The sequence below is a fragment of the Bubalus kerabau genome, chromosome 1 (assembly GCF_029407905.1).
Source record: "Bubalus kerabau isolate K-KA32 ecotype Philippines breed swamp buffalo chromosome 1, PCC_UOA_SB_1v2, whole genome shotgun sequence".
Classification (NCBI taxonomy): Eukaryota; Metazoa; Chordata; class Mammalia; order Artiodactyla; family Bovidae; genus Bubalus; species Bubalus kerabau.
In genome coordinates, this window is record NC_073624.1 from 90,175,560 (window position 1) to 90,193,355 (window position 17,796).

A 17,796-nucleotide genomic window follows, 5' to 3' on the forward strand; every position below is an offset into this window, starting at 1 on the left:
TAAATGCCTACCCTGAGCCCATTTATCTCCTGCCTCAATAGGATATCTTTTGTCCACCTGGGTTTCTGGAGGAAGGCTCATACCTCCCATGCAGACAGCACTCAGAACAGTATTGGCTGTCCCAGGGTGCACCCCTGAGCCAGGTGAGTGTGGGCCCCACAGTCTGCCCCCTCTGTGCCCTTGGGGATGGAGCTGGGAAGTCCCTGGCCTTGCTGAACTTCAGTGGTGTGTGGTAGATTATCAGTTCCTTGAACGCACAAGCCCCTGCATCCCCACTGTCTTTCCATCAAGGTGGGAAGAGCTCTCTAGGCAGAGCTCCCTGCCTCCAGCTGCTGTGGGCTCAGCACACAGGGAAGCCCCCCGACCCAGATCCCTTTTGCATACAAGCACCCTCTGGGTCACTTCTCTTCCTAGAACAGGCCTGTAGACCTACTTCCTGTGACCATTCTTCATAGGATATAGCATAGTAAAGTAAAAAGAGGTGGGGCTTGAGAGCAGAACACTCTTGATCCAGTTCTGACCTTACCACTATGGCTAGGGCAGTCAGCCTCCCGGACTCAGCCTAAAATGGAAATAACAGCTGTTTCCCATCTAGGGAAGTGCCAGGTAAGTGGTAAACTGCTCCACTGCTAGAAGAGGTTCTTAAAGGCAAGGGACCATCTTCTCCCCCTTCTCCCTCTAGACCTTCCTAGCGTTACCGAAAGGAATTTGTGTGGTGGGTCCGGCTGCTCATCGCTCAAGAGCCAATAAACAGGCCAGGTTGGTGGAAAGGACAGTTTGCTTTATTTCAGATGCTGGCAACTGGGGGTTGGGCAAGGGGAAGGTTGTAGACGTCTGTCCAAAGGCCGACTGCCCCCTGCCACTGCCCCCAACAAGCAGGGGATGAGAGCTTTTATAGACAGGGTGGGGTGGGGGGCTATGTGCAGAAATAGCACAGTCATCTCTAAGAGTTATCCTTAAATTGGTCATCAGTGGTCTCACCAGCGTCGTCTTGATTGTTTTAGGTACAGTTAATCTTCAGTTCCGGGGTCAGTTTGTTCCCATTTCTTTGCGGTCAGTTCTTAGAATTATGGCAGCTCATATCCTGGGTACAGTCTGGTCATCATGGAGTTATCTTCTCCACCTGGGGTTTTGGTATATATAAGACAGCTCACAGGATGTGGCTCAGAATATTATCTATAGCCCTTGAGAAAGAACTAAAGGTCCTTGACTATGCTTACGGACTACATTATTATTATTTAGGTTCCTTTGATTGTTTTCCTTTGTTTCAGCATTTCTCACTTCTCTGATTAAACTTATTTTTTGACTAAAGTTTTCCACAGGCAAAAGGCAGGCAGAGGACATGGGGGACAGGGCAAAGACCATACAGTCCTGCTCCGTTTCACTAGAACTGTATCTGGAATCTTGGAGGGCAGGGCCTATTATTCCTCTTTATCTGAACAACACATGCGCCAGTGCTCTGCACACTGAAATCTCTCAGCTAGAATAAACACAGAATCCTTAAATTAAACAGGTTGTGTGCCCCTTAAATCTGCCCGTGGCCAGTGTCTGCAGCACCCTCTCTCTACACTCTAGTGAGTCCCCAAATCTCTTTGGAAAGTATATGGAACAAGGCAATGGCATATCTGGTTCCGGTCTGTATTTTTAACATCAAGCAAATTTTTTCTGGACTTTCTTAGTGGTTCAGCAGTAAAGAACCCACCTGCAATGCAGGAGATGCGTGTTCCATCCCTGGGTCCGGAAGATCCCCTGGAGAAGGAAATGGCAACCCGCTCCAGTATTCTTGCCTGGAAAATCCCATAGACAGGGAAGCCTGGTGGGCTACAGTCTATGGGGTCACAGAGTCAAACAGGACTTAGTGACTAAACAACAACAGTAAGTTGTCTCCACTGTGTGAATTAACAAAGGGCACAGGATGAAGAAAGACCATGAAGAACTCTGCCAACTCTAAGCGCTCACTTTTCTCGTGTGCAAGGCCTTTCAGGACCACAGCCACTCGATGCATGACTCCCCTCAGCCTGTGGGGCCAGGGGTACGTGATGCACATGGAGAAACTGAGGAGCTGGGAGGGCAGGGATCTCTGGTTGGTCCCACTCCGCTCCCCGCCCCACCCCACTACCACCAAGAGCCCCAGTGAGCTCATGTCTGCAGTAACCTCACTGCTTGTAACCAGATACTCAGATAACCTTGGAAGCCAGGCACAGGTGAGAAGTGATGGGTGGCTCTTCAGGAATGTGCTGCCCAATTAAAACAGCCACCTGGATGGCCATGGCGGATGCTGAGACTACTCCCCCAGGCGGTGCAGGCCAGGCTCCAGGTGAGGTCATTCCGCAGGCATTTATCGAGGGCCTACCACACACTGGGCTTCGAGCTGGGTGCTGGGGAGACAAGGAGGAATAGGAGGGTACAGTCTGTCCCAGACAACAGACTGTCAGAAAGCCTCAGGGGTTCTGCTGGTTAAACCCCCAGACACCCTTTCTATTCCCCAGCAACCTGAGCACTGGTTTTCCTCACATGGGCCCAAGCCCTTAGCCTGTCTCCCTTCCTTTACAAAGCATCCACAGCCCTCAGTTTTCCCCTGGCCTTCTCTTCTGCTGCCTTCCTCACCCTCCCTGCTCCTGGGACAGCCTGGACTCCCTCTGCAGTGTCCGTCCATAGTGCGGACATTAGGCTCACTGCCCCTTGCCCTTGGCAGGCTTCCAGCAGAAGCCACGAAGTGAGGCCCCATGTGACTGAAGGATGGGCGCATTCCCCAGATGCCCCAAGTGAATTCCCTGTGAAAAGGGGGTCTTCAGATAGGAAAACTGAACTTGGAAGATGGGCCTCAGACAGGCAAGGGGCCCCCTCTCTCTAAAGGCCTGTGACCTGAGGGCAGATGTTACAAGACGATAGAAGCCTAAGGGTGGCCTACGTGGTGTTTGGGTAAAGCAGTCAGACTGCCTTGTGAAAATCGAGGCTTTCCCCTCAACTAGCTCCATGTCTGTATCTATTAAGACTGAACCCCACTATGAGAAAGACACACACACACACATACACACCACAATTTGTAGAGGTGGGGGTGGTTATTTTTCTCACATAATGAAAAGTCAGAAGGAAGGTAGTCCAAATGTCATCAGCCACCTGAGCTCTTTTAATCCCTCTACGCAGCCTTCCTTAGCACACACTTCTTCCTTTATGGGCAGAAGATGGCTGCCCCATCTCCAACATCAAGTCCTAACTCCAAACAGGAAGAATAAGGTCAAAGTACCAGTTGAATCTTCATCCCTTAATAAGGCTCTTTCCTGGAAGTCCCACGCATCTCATTGACTCAAACTGTGTCACATGGCAAGTAAGGTGGGAAATGTATTTTTCACTGAACATACTGCTACCTCCAACGAAATCAGAATTGTGTAAACAAGGAATGTAAACTGGTATAGAGCTTGGAAGGAGAGACATGAAGAACAATTTCATGAAGGAGAAGGTGTGGGCCAGAAATGGAAAAAGAGCAATGGCTCCTTGTTGCTTCTGACAAATAATCTTTGTTTGACCAAACTTTAGTCAGGTTCCTGAATCTTCTCCAGGTCCATCTGTGCACTTATTATAAAATCCAGTTTTAACATGAACCCTGATAAAATCAGGGCTTCCTTCATAGCTCAGTCAGTAAAGAATCTGCCTGAAATGCAGAAGACATGGGTTCAATTCCCAGGTCAGGAAGATCCTCTGAAGAAGGAAATGGCAACCCACTCCAGTACTCTTGCCTGGAGAATCCCATGGACAGAGGAGCCTAGCAGGCTACAGTCCATGGGGTTGCAAGAGTCAGACACGACTTAGCGACTAAACCACCACCATCTGATAAATCACCTTAGCAGGAATCCCAGGCCCTCAAAATCGGATCATCTTCGGATGATAATCGGAATCTGATTGGATTCCTTGTCCTCCTCCAACCCCCAGGTGATGGCTAATCACCATGGCCTGTCTTTAGCAAGAATCCTGTTTGGTCTGTTTGGCCAGGATTCCCCTTACCCATGATGCTGTCTCTTAGTAATTTTCCATCCACTGACCCTCACCTGCTCCTTGGCTCTAAGTTCCCACTTGCCCTGCTGTATTGAGACTTGAGCCCAATCTCTCTGCCCCATGGCAAGACCCCATTGGTAGCAGCAGTCCTACACCTATCACTGCATCCCCCCCTTGAATAAAGTCTGCCTCACTGTCTTCAGTGTGCCCCTCAGTTTTTTTCTTTAACATTTCTCACTCTAAGTGTTCTGTGGGCTGACTGTGACCAGTAGTTGGCAGGTGGCTAGAGAGCAGCAGGGACATCAGCCTTCCTCACAAGAGAAGGAGGCGAGAGGGGTGGAGGTGGCACGGGGCTCACAGGTCGCTATTTTCACTCCCCATTGCAGGGCACGCCCCCAGTTCAGAAGCTCTCCTCTCCCCAGCATCATCTTTATAATTTCATGTGGTTAACGTCTGCTTCAGAGAAGGAAATGGCAACCCACTCCAGTATTCTTGCCTGGAGAATCCCAGGGACAGAGGAGCGTGGTGGGCTGCTGTCTAGGGGGTCGCACAGAGTCGGACACGACTGAAGCGACTTAGCAGCAGCAGCAGCAATGTCTGCTTCTGCGGCAGGTGAAGCTCAATCAGGCAGTCTGTACAGAGAAACTCGCCCTTTAAAAAGTGTCCTCTAACCCCTCATGCGCATGGTGTGTGTGTGTGTGTGTGTGTGTGTGTGTGTGTGTGTGTGTGTGTCCGTCTGTCTGTCTCTAGGGCTGGGGACGCCCTGAAGCAGGTTGAGGGCAGGTTCTGTGATGCATCTTTTTACTCTCAGCATCTTCACAACTCCTGTGCTCCAAGACTAGCTGAGAATGGTTTTGGCTGCCAGCGCTTTCCGCCTCCCTCCTCATCTGGAACCTTCACTCGAACCTTCACTGGAACCTTTCCCGGTGTTTCTGGCGGACCGCGGAGCATCTTCTCTGGTCCACCAGCTTCAAGCCCCGAGACGCGCTGCTCCCCACCCCGCCCCGCTCTCCTCTCTCTGCTGCCCTCTATCGGCACCGCCAGCTGGGCTGCGAAGGGCGCACGCGCGCTCACGCCGGCGTCCCCGAGCCGGCTTGCGCACCGAGTGCATGCGCATCGAGTGCGTGCAGCTCTAAACACTCGAGAGGCAGGTAAACCCGCAGTATCCGGCGGGTGGCAGGGGGTTCCGGCCCGGAGAGGAGCTGCCGGGAGTTCGTGTCCTGCAGGTTTGGGGTCTTCGGCGTTCGCTCCCGCCTGGGCGACTCTGGTGGGCTCGGAGCGCGCTTTTTGACAAGGGGCGTGAACTGAGCCCGCCTCCTGGAGCTGGGGGCGGAAGAGTGGGGACTGTCTGAGGCCTGTTATTAATTTGGGGCTTGTTGTTTGTCCGGGAAGGTTTTTTTCTAGAAAGACACAGAGTTTGCAAGTAGCAGACAGGAGGGGTGAGCCTGGACCTCGTGGGAGCTGGGGTGCCCCGATTCCCAGGGCGATGAGGAGCTGGGCAGACTGGCGAATGCGGCCCCTGTTCCCTCAGGCCGTGTGTCGAGAGTCGGTGGTGGGTTAGGGAGCCGTGGTAGAAAATGAGGGGCCTGGTAGAAATTGTGCAGGTGTTCGGGATCACACTCGGGAGGGGAATTTGGTCATTTTTTGTTACACTTTTCTCATAGAGACGCACAGCCGGTAACACGCACTCACTTGCCTCTTTGCATCCTAGGACATGACACAAGGCGCACATCCTGGCCATGGGGTCCCGTCATTCCACCTATGCTCACCGGCCTTTCAGCAAGCGAAGGAAAGCAGATGACACTGAGGATTCTCTGGCCGAACGGGAGCAGCAGGAGGCTATTGCTCAGTTCCCCTATGTGGAATTCACCGGGCGAGATAGCGTTACCTGTCTCACGTGTCAGGGGACAGGCTACATTCCAGGTGAGTCTTTGGTGATCATGGTAAAAGATGATTCCGCAAGGAGAATGCCAGGATACCCACAAAACTTCTCCTTTCTCCCAGACTGAACTTTTTTCCTTGCAGCAGTACCACGGTCACAGACCATGCCCTGAGCAGGAGCCAGCTCAGCTGGATTGATAAACTTGGGCAGGTTCCCCAGCTTCTCTGGGTTTCCTGATATTTGATAGCCTTACTTTTCTTCACTTTCACTCTTCTATTTGTTGTTTCCTTGGGTTGGAACACGTGATTTGCTCTACATTCTGCTGTTTGACATACATTTCTTCATTGCTGACACTCAGGGCCTGGCATGGCTTTGTGGGGGAGGAGGAGCAGACACCATCTTGGAAGCTTCTATTCAAGGAAGCAGATAGTGAATCATTAACAACCTAAGGTCTAAAAAAAAAAAAATCAAGTCGGGGGAGAAAAACATGCCCAGGACTGGAGCCTGGATTGGGTACAGAATTATCTATCACTAAGTTGGCTCTCAAAAAGTCTTAGCAGTTTAGATGGAGGGTCACAGAGGTTTAAAGCTGATAAAAACCTTAGAAAGCATTCAATCCAAAGCCTTCATATTATAGATGAGGACACAATGGCCTAGAGAGGTAATGACTTAACCTAAGGCCAGGCAGCGGTTTGTAACCATGCCTCAGCTCAAGGCCATGCAGTAAAGCCAGAACAAGGTCCGAGATTTCTTCTTCTTCTTAGTATTTATTTGTTTGGTTGCTCTGGGTCTCAGTTGCAGCCTGCAGCATCTTTAATTGTGGCATGTGGAATCTCGTTCCCTGAGCAGGGACAGAACCCGGGCCCCCTGCATTGGGAGCACCCAGTCTAAGTCACTGAGCCGTCAGGGAAGTCCCCAGATCCTAGATTTCTCAGCTTCCATGTCAGAACTCTGGCAGCACTGATAGACGTCTTGTAATTTGTAGCACTCTCTACAGATTTATTTGTTTCTTGTTCGTGAGACCCAAACTGGTATCTTAGAAACAAATAATCCCGGACAAGTATATGTTGTGGCAGGCTCCTGTGTATGTGAAGGAAAGTACTGTCACACGTGGGATTTATTTTACCAAGATTGTCAATTGTTTCTTTTCTAGAGCAAGTTAATGAGTTGGTGGCTTTGATCCCTCACAGCGATCAGCGGTTGCGTCCTCAGAGAACGTGAGTCATCTGAGTCTCGCCTGTTAATGCCTACAGCCGTCCCTAGTCCTTTTTTCTGTGTATGAATGCCAGTTCGCTTTTTGAAACGGTTATCTGTTCTTGTAAAATTCCCCACTTCCTTTAATACTTTTTGCTTAAGCAAGATGTCTCTGCCCTCCTTGCAATCTGGGGAAGGAAACGTGAAGCTAGAAACACTCTGAGGGCCGAGGCTCAAGTGAAGGAGCTGAATTGGGAGGAATTGGAGAAGAGGGTGTCCTGGCAGGGGAAGAGATGTTTGTGTCCACACAGCTCCTCTCATCAGCTTCTTTTCCCAGATTGCAGACAGCATTCAGAGGGCTTTGAAAGGCTTCTCCCACTCTACACCTTCTTGCTTGGTTTGCGATTCCTGGCCCTGTGCACTTTCTTGTTTCTCCCTTCCTCATTCCTGGTTTTGCGTTTTATCTCAACTTACTGGACCTTGATATCTTGACTCCCTGGCTTGGTTGTATGCTTTGTCATTTGCAGGAAGCAGTATGTCCTCCTCTCTATCCTGCTCTGCCTCCTGGCGTCTGGTTTGGTGGTTTTCTTCCTGTTTCCACATTCAGTCCTCGTGGATGACGATGGCATCAAAGTGGTGAAAGTCACATTTGATGAGCAGAGGTCCCTTGTCATCCTCGCCATCACGGTAAGATGAGGGCCGCCCTTCCTGGGTCGTGCACCTGCAAGTCTTGTACCCAGGACACTTATCGTGTTTCCTCACTTGCACTGACGCAGGCCACTCTGAAAATTAGAAACTCCAACTTCTACTCTGTGGCGGTGACCAGCCTGTCCAGCGAGGTTCAGTACATGAACACCGTGGTTGGGTCGTACACGACGACTAACATCTCCCTCATTCCGCCTCGGAGCGAACACTTGGTATGCCTGCCTTTAGGAGCCTGGCCCTGCTGGGCTGTGAAACGCCGTGGCCTCGCTCCTTTCCTCTCCCTCTCCTCATTTCTACTGGTAGGAACTAGCCGATGAGGAAGAGCTGACAAGCTCTGTAATTATGAAATATTAGGGGAAAAAATCAGCTAAGAATTAAGTGTTACGGAAGCAAGAATTTGTAGGAGAAAACAGTTCACCAACAATCAAGAAAAGGCCTTAGGATAATCTGGGGCCCATTGACCTCTCAAAAGGGAAGAGGTGGGAAGTTTTGTTAGAGGCTCATGGTCTTAAGATTAGTGACCATCTGGGGGAAATATTTTATATGTGCTAGAAGAATGCTGTCAGGTTCTTGGGTTGCTAGTAACAGAACTGTTCTGTGTCAAGCTTGCCTGGCCACAGACTGACTCTGGTGTCTTGTTTTCAGGTGAATTTTACTGCGAAGGCCGAGATGGGAGGACCATATTCCTATGTGTAGTAAGGACAGTGTTCTCTATATGTGTGCATTTTATGGGTTGAAAGGGGTTCAGAGTTGAGCTCAATTGAGGGGAGCTGGTCCTGCCTAGAGTTCCAGCCTTTTAGCCTGTGGGTTCGCTATCTTGAGATTTTTTTTAGGAGGATATGGTATTTGATATGTGACTCAAGTGCTCAGATTTCTGAAAAGAGAACATTAGGCCACTAGAAACATTTCCAAACTTGAGCATTTTGTGATGGGCATTAAACACAAAACAAAACAAAAACCAAGAAGATAGTGATGTGGGAGGATGGAAAGATACTGTGGGGACCTGGAACCAGTGAGCCGGGACAGTGCTTAGGCCAGGAGGGCGGGTGTGGGGTAGGGGAAGCACCCAGATGGGGCTGAATGCTCTTCAGTTTGACAGGGTAACTCGGCATTCCTGCTGACTCACTTGAACTGACCATCCCTCTGTTGTTTGGCAGCTTCTTCTGCACGCTACCCTATATTGGAGTGCACAACATAGTGGTCTTCGTTCGGTATGTTGCTCATTTCCTTGTGCGCAGGGCCTGGACTGGCAGGCCACGTGAGCTGGCCAGCCTTGCTCGAGAGAGCCTGTGGGACCCACAAGGCAAAGAGGTTGTGCTGGATGCACTGTAGGCACCGTCACGGCAGAGCCTTGCTGTCCTTGAGAGGCAGCGTCCAAGTCCCGGTCACCCGTCACCAGACTCACAGGGAGCAGTTAGATAAAGAATTTTCTCCAGGAAACGGGGTCCAGTTGTGTCATCGCTTTGGAATCCTCATGGGACCAGTAAAGAGGGGAAAAGCTTTCTCAAGGCCTAAGCCCAGGGCATCCAGCCAGACTTACTTTCTAACCACACAAATTACCACATGTCATGGACCTGTAGGGTTATTTTTAGAACCATGACAATTAAATTTGCAAGTGACAAGGGTCTGCTGCAGACATTTGAAATATGAGGGTTTAGAGCAGGGTTTTTTAGCCTTGGCACTGTTGACATTTTGGGCCAGACAGTTCTTTGTTGTGACGGGCCGTTCTGTGCATTGTAGGATGCTTGGCAGCATCCCCCGCCCTTACCTGCGAGGGGCTTACCTCCTCCCCCGCTCAGCTGTAACAACCCCAGATGTCTAGACACTGCTAGAAGTTCCCTGTGGGGCAAAAATGTCCCCAGCTGAGAACCACTTATTTAGAAGGTCATCTCAGGGCACAGTGTCTCTGGGGATATGAAAAGATCCTCTGACTTCCTGGTTGTGTAACCATGAAGACATGTGTCTGAGACCTGTGTGTTATCGCCTGAGCTTGCAAGAATTTATTTGGGCAATCTCTCTTATTTAATTTATTCTCAGAAACAGAATTAATTCTCCTTAGTTTTCTTTTCCCTAGAACTTCGGTGAAGATTTCCTACATTGGCCACGTGACCCAGAGCTCCTTGGAGACACATCACTATGTGGATTGTGGAGTAAATTCCACAGCAGTTTAGAAACTGCTCTCGGTTCTTCCATGGCAGCACCTGTCAGAAGAGACACAGCTTCTCTTCCCAGGACCTGAGACCTGTACCTGCCTCAAGTGGTAGAACCAGAGGAGAAATTGGTTCTCTCAATCCCCAGCCACTTGGGAGGAAAAGTCCTCCCCTAGCACCAATGACCTTTCTCAGAACCAGCAGGATCACTGCCTAGCACCTAGCCGATGCCAAGCAAATAGTAGGCACTGGAAGAAGGTTTGACGAGTTTGAGTGAGATCTTTTCAGCTGTTTGGGGGCAGGGGTGGCGTTATAAATTGAAATCCTACCACGGTTCTAGGTTATCAGACGATACAATGATACAGAACTAGGGCCTCAGTGTAGCTGCAGAAGGGGCCTCCTCACAGAGGCAGCAGCAGGGAGGGAGCATTTGATACATTGAAGAAAGCACAGAACGTTCAACATGTGAAAGTTTTTCATGTTTCCAAATGCCTAGGAACTTTATTTAAAAAAAGAAAAACTTTTTTTTTTTTTTTTCTGTAGAAAGTTAAAATTGTTTTTACTAAGAGTCTATGTGGGGTGTAATTTACCCTCCATCCATTGGCTGGAACATGGATTGGGGAATTTGATAACAAATAAATAAATAAACCCTGCTTTTGATTGATCTGTGTCTCCTCTGATTTCCTGGATGTCTCAAGTGGGCACCTCTGGGGGACCGTAGAACAGTTGCCTGCGCAGTGGATCAGCACAGGATGGGAAGGGAAGAGAAGCCCTGTTGCTGTGAGCTCCTGTCACGGAAAGCAGCCTCCTGCCAGGGAAGCCTCGCTCTTGTCCATCCGCCTCTGGTGGTGACAGGCTGTCGTAGCGCTGTTTTAGTGCCCCCTGCAGGTTGGGAGAGGTAGCGCAGTGGCACCTGGGAAATGAGAAGCTGCTTCTCTAAGGAGGAATAGCAGTAGCAGTGTTAGTCGCTCAGTCGTGTCCCACTCTTTGCGACTCCATGGACCATCACCCACCCACCAGGCTCCTCTGTCTATGGGATTCTCCAGGCAAGAAGACTGGAGTGGTTGCCATTTCTTCTCCAGAGGATCTCCCAACCCAGGGATCGAACCTGGGTCTCCTGCTCTGCAGGCAGATTCTTTACCGTCTGAGGAGGAGTAACTTGCTGATTAAGAGGCCGTGGTGTGAAGTTGCAAGTGTCTTGAACGTCTCCACTCTCTCAGCCACTGCAGAGCAGGCTCCAGCCCCAGGATGGCAGGGCATCTGGGGGAAGCTTGAGTAGTTGGTTTCAGAGCTCCGCTAAGATAGGCTCCGGCTCCTTCACGTGCTCTGGTGCTTCAGGAAATACCTAACAGCAGTAGGTGGTGGCTGGGGGTCTGTTTTTTTTGCCCCCATTCCCGTAGCTTGATTTTCAGTATTACTGAGTCTTCAGACTGAGGCTAAATTTCCTGGCTGTTTGGCTGATTCTGACCATGACTGTGTAACCCAAAAGCTGAGTTTCCCTGTTAACCTGAATCCTTTAACGGTCTGTATGTACAGGATGGTGATGGCTGTTCTCTGTGTAAATGGTGAAACATGATTTGTATGGAGGCACAAGTGCACCAGTTTTGAGAACATGCCCTAAATACTTGAAGATGTTCATATTGCTTCATTTTTTCTTTTTCCATTTTCCAAACAGCCTCCAGCATATTTTTCATGTGATTCTCAAAAAGCTACTCCTATTGGTACTTCAGTTCTGAGTAACATTTTGTGACCGTGTGCCTCAGTAGCATTTCTTGCACCTCAACATTGTCTTTAAATGCAGCTATAATATTCAAATGAGAGCAGTTATATTTTTAAACATAAAGGAATAAGTCTGATATGCAGATGACATCACCCTTATGGCAGAAAGTGAAGAGGAACTAAAATGCCTCTTGATGAAAGTGAAAGAGGAGAGTGAAAAAGTTGGCCTAAAGCTCAGCATTCAGAAAACAAAGATCATGGCATCTTGTCCCATCACTTCATGGGAAATAGATGGGGAAACAGTGGAAACTGTCAGACTTTATCTTTTTGGGCTCCAAAATCACTGCAGATGGTGACTGCAGCCATGAAATTAAAAGACACTTACTCCTTGGAAGAAAAGTTATGACCAACCTAGATAGCATATTGAAAAGCAGAGACATTACTTTGCCAACAAAGGTCCGACTAGTCAAGTCTATGCTTTTTCCAGTGGTCATGTATGGATGCTAGAGTTGGACTGTGAAGAAAGCTGAGCGCCGAAGAATTGATGCTTTTGAACTGTGGTGTTGGAGAAGACTCTTGAGAGTCCCTTGGACTGCAAGGAGATCCAACCAGTCCATTCTAAAGGAGATCAGTCCTGGGTGTTCATTGGAAGGACTGATGCTAAAACTGAAGCTCCAGTACTTTGGCCACCTGATGCGAAGAGTTGACTCATTGGAAAACACTCTGATGCTGGGAGGGATTGGGGGCAGGAGGAAAAGGGAACAACAGAGGATGAGATGGCTGGATGGCATCACTGACTCGATGGACGTGAGTCTTGGTGAACTCCGGGAGTTGGTGATGGACAGGGAGGCCTGGCGTGCTGTGATTCATGGGGTCGCAAAGAGTCGGACACGACTGAGTGACTGAACTGAACTGAACTGAATGACGCTATAAGCTGTCATGTCTGTTTATATCCTCAGCATCCCATCCTGCACTGTGGGATGCTCTGAGTAGTTGGGTCATGCTCTCTGTTAATACTTGAACAAATGCATATAGAATTTGCTCTCAGCAACGCCAAAATAGAGGAAGTGGTTGGCTCAGCTGTCATTGCCATCACCTTTATACTGGATTGAGACTTGGAAGGAATGCATTTCTTTTTAAAATTTTGTTAAAATATAGTTGATTTACTATTTGTGTTAATTTCTGCTGTGCAGCAAAGTGATTCAGTTATACATATATATATATATACTTTTTCATATTCTTTCCCATTATGTTTTACCACAGGGTATTGACTTTAGTTCCCTGTGCTATGCCATAGAACCTCATTGTTTATCCATCCTATATATAATTGTTTGCACCTAATCCAATTGTTCCTTCCCCCGCCTTCCCTCCTCCTTGTCAGCTGCAAGTCTGTTTTCTACGTTTGTCTTTTCTTCTGTTTCGTAAGTATGTTCATTTGTGTTGTACGTTAGACTCCACGTATAAGTGATATATGGTATTTGTCTTTCTGACTGACTTCATTTAATTTCTGGGTCCCTCCGTGTTGCTGCAAATGGCACGATTTTGTTCTTTTTTATGGCTGAGTAACATTACCATGTATTCCGTGTGAGCTATATATATATATACACACACACACACATACACACACACACCTTCTTTATCCTTTGATCTGTTGATGGGCATGTAGGTCGTTTCCGTGTCTTGGCTGCTGTGAATAGTGCTGCTGTGAGCATAGGGATACATGTATCTTTTGGAGTTATAGTTTTGTCTGGCCATTTGCCCAGGAGTAGGATTGCTGGATCACACGGCTCCTCTATTTCCATGTTTTTTGAAGAACTTGCATAATGTCTTCCATAGTGGCTGTACCAATTTACATTCCCACCAACAGTGTAGGAGGGTTCCCTTTTCTCCACACCCTCTTCCACATTTATTATTTGTAGACTTGTTGATTGATGGTGGCCATTCTGACCACTGTGAGGTGGTACCTCTTTGTAGTTTTGATTTCTATTTCTCTAATAATGATGTTGAGTATCTTTTCATGTGTTTATTGGCCACATGTATGTCTTCTTTGGAGAAGTGTCTATTTAGGTCTTCTGCCTATTTTTCCAGTTGGGTTGTTTTTTTGTTGTTATTTAATTGTATGAGCTGTTTGTGTATTTTGGAACTTAAGCCCTTGTCAGTTTCATCATTTGCAAGTATTTTCTCTCAGTCCATAAGTTGTCTTTTTGTTTTGTTTATGGTTTCCTTTGCTATGCAAAAGCTTATAGGTTTGATTAGGTCCCAAACCACAAGAACACTATTTACAATTATATGCCAACAATACCAGGTCCCTTACAGGCTACAGTATACCTCCACTATCTGTTCTGCAACACTAGTTACCCCAAAGTAGGATCCCTGAGACCTCTAAGTCAACTGTCCTGCTAGGGTTTCTAGCCCCAGATGTGAAACAAATTGTTGAAAGAATCAATCTGTTTGTAAAAGTTCTACATGAATCCAGGGGTCCTAAATATTTCTCTGGGCAAAAATAATCCTAATTCTTTGCCTTTTAAAGTAAGACTCTTCACCACCTCAAGTTTCATTCTGTTTCTTCTCTTCTTTAAAAGAGGAAACTATTTTAGAAGTTTGTCTGTGATGTACCCAGGATCTTGAGTAAGTCTTCACTGGAGTCAGTCTCCTGGGTTCCACGCAGTGCCAAAAACTAAAGCCCTTTGAAGCTGGACACTTTGTTAGAGATGAGGAAGCTCCAGAAAGGGACAGTAACCTGACTGAGGACTACAGCTAGTCAGCCAGGTCTGTCCACCCAGTCCTGCTGGGGTCAAAATGTTATCAGAGGTTATTGTGCCTGGAGAGACCTGCCTTTCCTGGGGGCATCAGGGGTCATGGGAGTCGGTGGCAAGCCTCTGGCCCCGTTTAGGACAAGGGGGCAGTTATACTGCATTGCCGCACTGCCACCCAGGGTGGTTTTGATCCGACCACAGATGCAGGGCTTTCTGTCCTGCTGCTTCTCTTCCCTTGAGCTCCACCTTCTGGGCCATTCATCAGTTACCTATGCAGCAGTTGCCGTTTTATCTAGGTTTTAACTGGGTCCCCAGGAAATGGGTGGGTTGCGAGACATCAGCTTGATGTCCTGGTGCACATGGGACTCCTCTTACCAGGGTCTGAGCTGATGATCGGGATCTACTGAGCCATTGTAGAGTAAGTAGCCACTCCACCATGGCCAGTGAAGTGAGCCAAGGGGCAGGATGGGCTTTGAGTGTGGCTGACAGGTTGGAACCAAACTCATCAGCTCCACCTGTGGTCTGAGGAAGTTTTCATAAGCACCTGTGCACCTCTCCACACTGCCCCCATCAGCTCTTTTGTATTTAGAAGTGTTATTTAAATTATGAGTGAGCTCTTCTAATTCTGTTTGTAGTGTACTCTTTTAGTTTGTCATCCACCAGCCCCCTCTAGTGGAAAAGGTGTCCACTTCCTCATTTTTTGCCCCACAAACACAAGTCTTTGAAAAGCAAGAAGTGGAAGGCTGTCCATTCATAAGCCCACAGTTAAGACATTCATGGAAGCTTCAAGTGCCAGCCCAGGAAGTGAGGAATAGGGGCCAGGAAAAAGGAATAAGGGGTGAGAGTTTAGCCCTAACACTTCTCCTTGAACTAAAGTCTTAGGGAAAGACAGATAAGTAGGTCAGCAAGATTGTCTGATTAACATGTGCACTTATCATGGGCCTCTGTGGATTTACTCCTCTCCCCACATCGTGCACCCCCTCCTCCCATGGAGCATCTCTGATCTCTCCCCAGTAGCAGGATGCAGCCTGCCCCTACAATCCCCATCCGAGCTCAGAGAGCATCTCTCCTCTTGCACTAATCCGCCCTGGAGGTGTGCCCGGGTTTATGCTCAAGAACAAGCCCCGCCACCTCCGCCTCGGGCCTCCCTTCCCAAACCTTGGGTCTCTGTTTCTTGTTCACCCCTGGGCTCCACTCGGTGCCAGGGGTTACAAAAAAGGCAAGTTTGTGTGAGGTGGCTATACCAGGCAGTGTGGCTTCAGTCAAGAGAAGGCCTGAGGACAGCTGTTTTGTCCTGCCCACAGAATCCAGGACTCGTGGAAAATAAAGAAGCACAAAGCACAAGCCAGTATGTACTTTCCAATAATTTTTTTGTTTTTAATATCAATTGACGTTTTAAAAAATACAGAGGTGTTTGACACAGAATAGCACCATTGTGTAGGACACACACAGTCCCTGCGCCCGGCACCTGCAGGGGCCTCTTGCCTGGGCTGGGGGGCAGTCACTCAGGGGGCGTTTGACTCACTCCAGTTAGTTTCCTGTCTCTGCCTTGACCCAAAGGTCTTACAGGAAGACAATAAATAAATAGAACACCGAGATTTGATTTTGCAGTCTGCCCAGTTCAGGTCTCTTAGAGAGGGGAGCAAAGTCCGAACTGTGAGAGGGTGGGATGAATGGGCATCCGGTCAGGTCAGCCATTCAGTGCAGAGTCCTAGAGTGACTGGGATTGGAAAGTACTTGGGTCCTTTGGGTTTGCAATGGATTGTGTTGGTTCTGGGTTCAGGTTTTTACAAGAAGCAGACAGGCCCTATGTCCACACCGAATTCCTGCTCGGGCCCTCCTATGTCCATGGGTGCAATGTCAATGATGGGCAGACGGGAGGTCTTCTGTGACCGGTACTCGATCATAGTCTTGCCCCACTTACCGGTGTGTTTCTAGGGGAGAACAAGAGGAGAGTCAGTGGATGCCTTGTGATTGGGAAAGCCAAGCATCACAGAACACCAAGCGCAGAACACCCTGGGGCGCTCTAGTTCTCTTTCGGATTGACCTCCACCTCGACTCCAGACTCTAGTTCTCAGCAGCAGGGCCTCCCCCGCCCCCCGCCCTTCTCCTCCCCATCCCCCACAGTGAGCACCCCACCTGCAAGGGCAGAGGCCCCCACACATTGCATGACTGTTCCTACAAGTCGCTGGACACACTGAGCCAAGGGAGGGGAGGAGACAGAACCCACAAGCTCCCCTCCCCCAGCTGTTGCTGGTGCGTCGTCCCTGCACAGCTCCTTACACGCGTGCCCCTTTAGGACCACGATCCCGCCGTGGGCCAGCCCTCAGCCTGCTCCAGCCTGAGCCCCGGGCCCCAGGAAGCGCTCTCTCTCTCTCTCTCTCTCTCTCTTTGGTGGCCCAGCCTGCCCAACTCACCGTGCAGCCATCCTTCAGAACGGTGTATGTGAACCTGCTGTTGCCCTCAGCCCGGATCTCCACATCGTTGGAGCCCTGGATGAGCAGAGCCTTCTTGAGGTTGCCAGCAGCTTCGTCCAGGTAGGCAATGCTGTTCTTGCAGTGGTAGGTGATGTTCTGAGAGCCCTCGGTGGACAGCAGGCGCAGGAAGGTCATCTGGACGTTGGCGGTGTTGGGAGCCAGGTTGTCATCTCCATAGCTGAACTGTGAGGATGGAGAGCAGCGGCATGAGGCCCGGGGATGGGGGCTGCCAGCGGACGGGGGGAGGAGCAGCTGACGGCGGCTGGGGAGGGGTCACTGGGAAGACATTTTTGCTTCCAGGAAGTGGAGCAGGCCTCCGAGGACCTCTTCCTCCACCTCTAAATGGGGGGGAAAATAATCCTATCTCTCCTCCTTCCTTCCTCTTAAGCCCCCTCTCTCACCCAGAACTGGTGGGAATGTGAGCAAGGTGCTGAAAACTCCCCAGAAGAAAGCAGAGGGAGGTTCTGAGGCGCCGCCCACAGCCTAGAGCCAGCGGGGGACTCACGTGGAAGCCACCGTTGATGGTTTCTCCAAACCAGATGTGTTTCTTGTCCTTGCTCTTGCTGCTCCACCAGTTCTTCTTGGGGACGCTGGCCGGGTTGGGGTAGACGCAGGTCTCGCCAGTCTCCATGTTGCAGAAAACCTTCATGGCATCCAGGGTGCAGCCCTGGTTGGGGTCGATCCAGTAGTCTCCTGCAGCAGGGAGGCAACACCCCATCGGGGTTCAGACAGGCACAGACCCATGCCCCCGAGAGGGCCAGGCCTGCCTGGAGTGACTGACAGGCCTACAGGGACACCCAGCGGGAGAGGAGCAGGGTGTGAGGGCCACATGCAGCCAAAGGGGGGAGAAGGAGGGAGCGGGTGAGGGGAATGTCCAGGCTAAACAGGGGTGCAAGCAGAAGGGCAGGCTTAGGGCCAGC

General features: G+C 49.5%; 2 protein-coding genes and 1 long non-coding RNA gene across 8 annotated transcripts in view; 1 reads left to right on the top strand and 2 right to left on the bottom strand.

Annotated features, from left to right (window-relative positions):
• Positions 1-39: 39 nt before the first annotated feature.
• TMEM106C (transmembrane protein 106C) lies at positions 40-10,588 on the top strand. Of its 4 annotated transcripts, none has more exons than XM_055581956.1 (9): positions 40-143; positions 4,805-5,144; positions 5,705-5,916; positions 7,029-7,092; positions 7,597-7,756; positions 7,846-7,986; positions 8,420-8,469; positions 8,932-8,985; positions 9,849-10,588. In XM_055581956.1, the coding sequence occupies exons 3-9, from the start codon at positions 5,733-5,735 to the stop codon at positions 9,943-9,945; spliced, it is 750 nt and encodes a 249-aa protein (XP_055437931.1). In that variant the 5' UTR covers positions 40-143; positions 4,805-5,144; positions 5,705-5,732; the 3' UTR covers positions 9,946-10,588. The 4 variants fall into 4 exon arrangements, with proteins under 4 accessions (XP_055437931.1, XP_055437923.1, XP_055437913.1 ...); XM_055581948.1 differs by having other exon boundaries at positions 4,805-5,140; XM_055581938.1 differs by having other exon boundaries at positions 41-143; positions 4,805-5,219.
• Positions 761-3,319, bottom strand: LOC129652893 (uncharacterized). 3 transcript variants are annotated; one of them, XR_008714830.1, is made up of 4 exons: positions 3,039-3,319; positions 2,187-2,378; positions 1,703-1,828; positions 761-1,123 (listed from the first exon to the last, which is right to left on the bottom strand). It is a non-coding gene; the product is annotated as an uncharacterized LOC129652893 (long non-coding RNA). The 3 variants fall into 3 exon arrangements; XR_008714833.1 differs by having other exon boundaries at positions 1,703-1,749; positions 3,039-3,269; XR_008714829.1 differs by having other exon boundaries at positions 1,703-1,787; positions 3,039-3,269.
• A 5,164-nt stretch (positions 10,589-15,752) lies between the features above and the next one.
• Positions 15,753-17,796, bottom strand: part of COL2A1 (collagen type II alpha 1 chain) — a 30,306-nt gene continuing 28,262 nt past the window's right edge. Inside the window, exons 52-54 of the mRNA XM_055581995.1 lie at positions 17,382-17,569; positions 16,817-17,059; positions 15,753-16,333 (exon numbers count right to left, since the gene is read on the bottom strand). Of these exons, the coding sequence (XP_055437970.1) occupies positions 16,187-16,333; positions 16,817-17,059; positions 17,382-17,569 (578 nt within the window). The 3' untranslated portion in view covers positions 15,753-16,186. The remainder of the gene's footprint in view (positions 16,334-16,816; positions 17,060-17,381; positions 17,570-17,796) is intronic.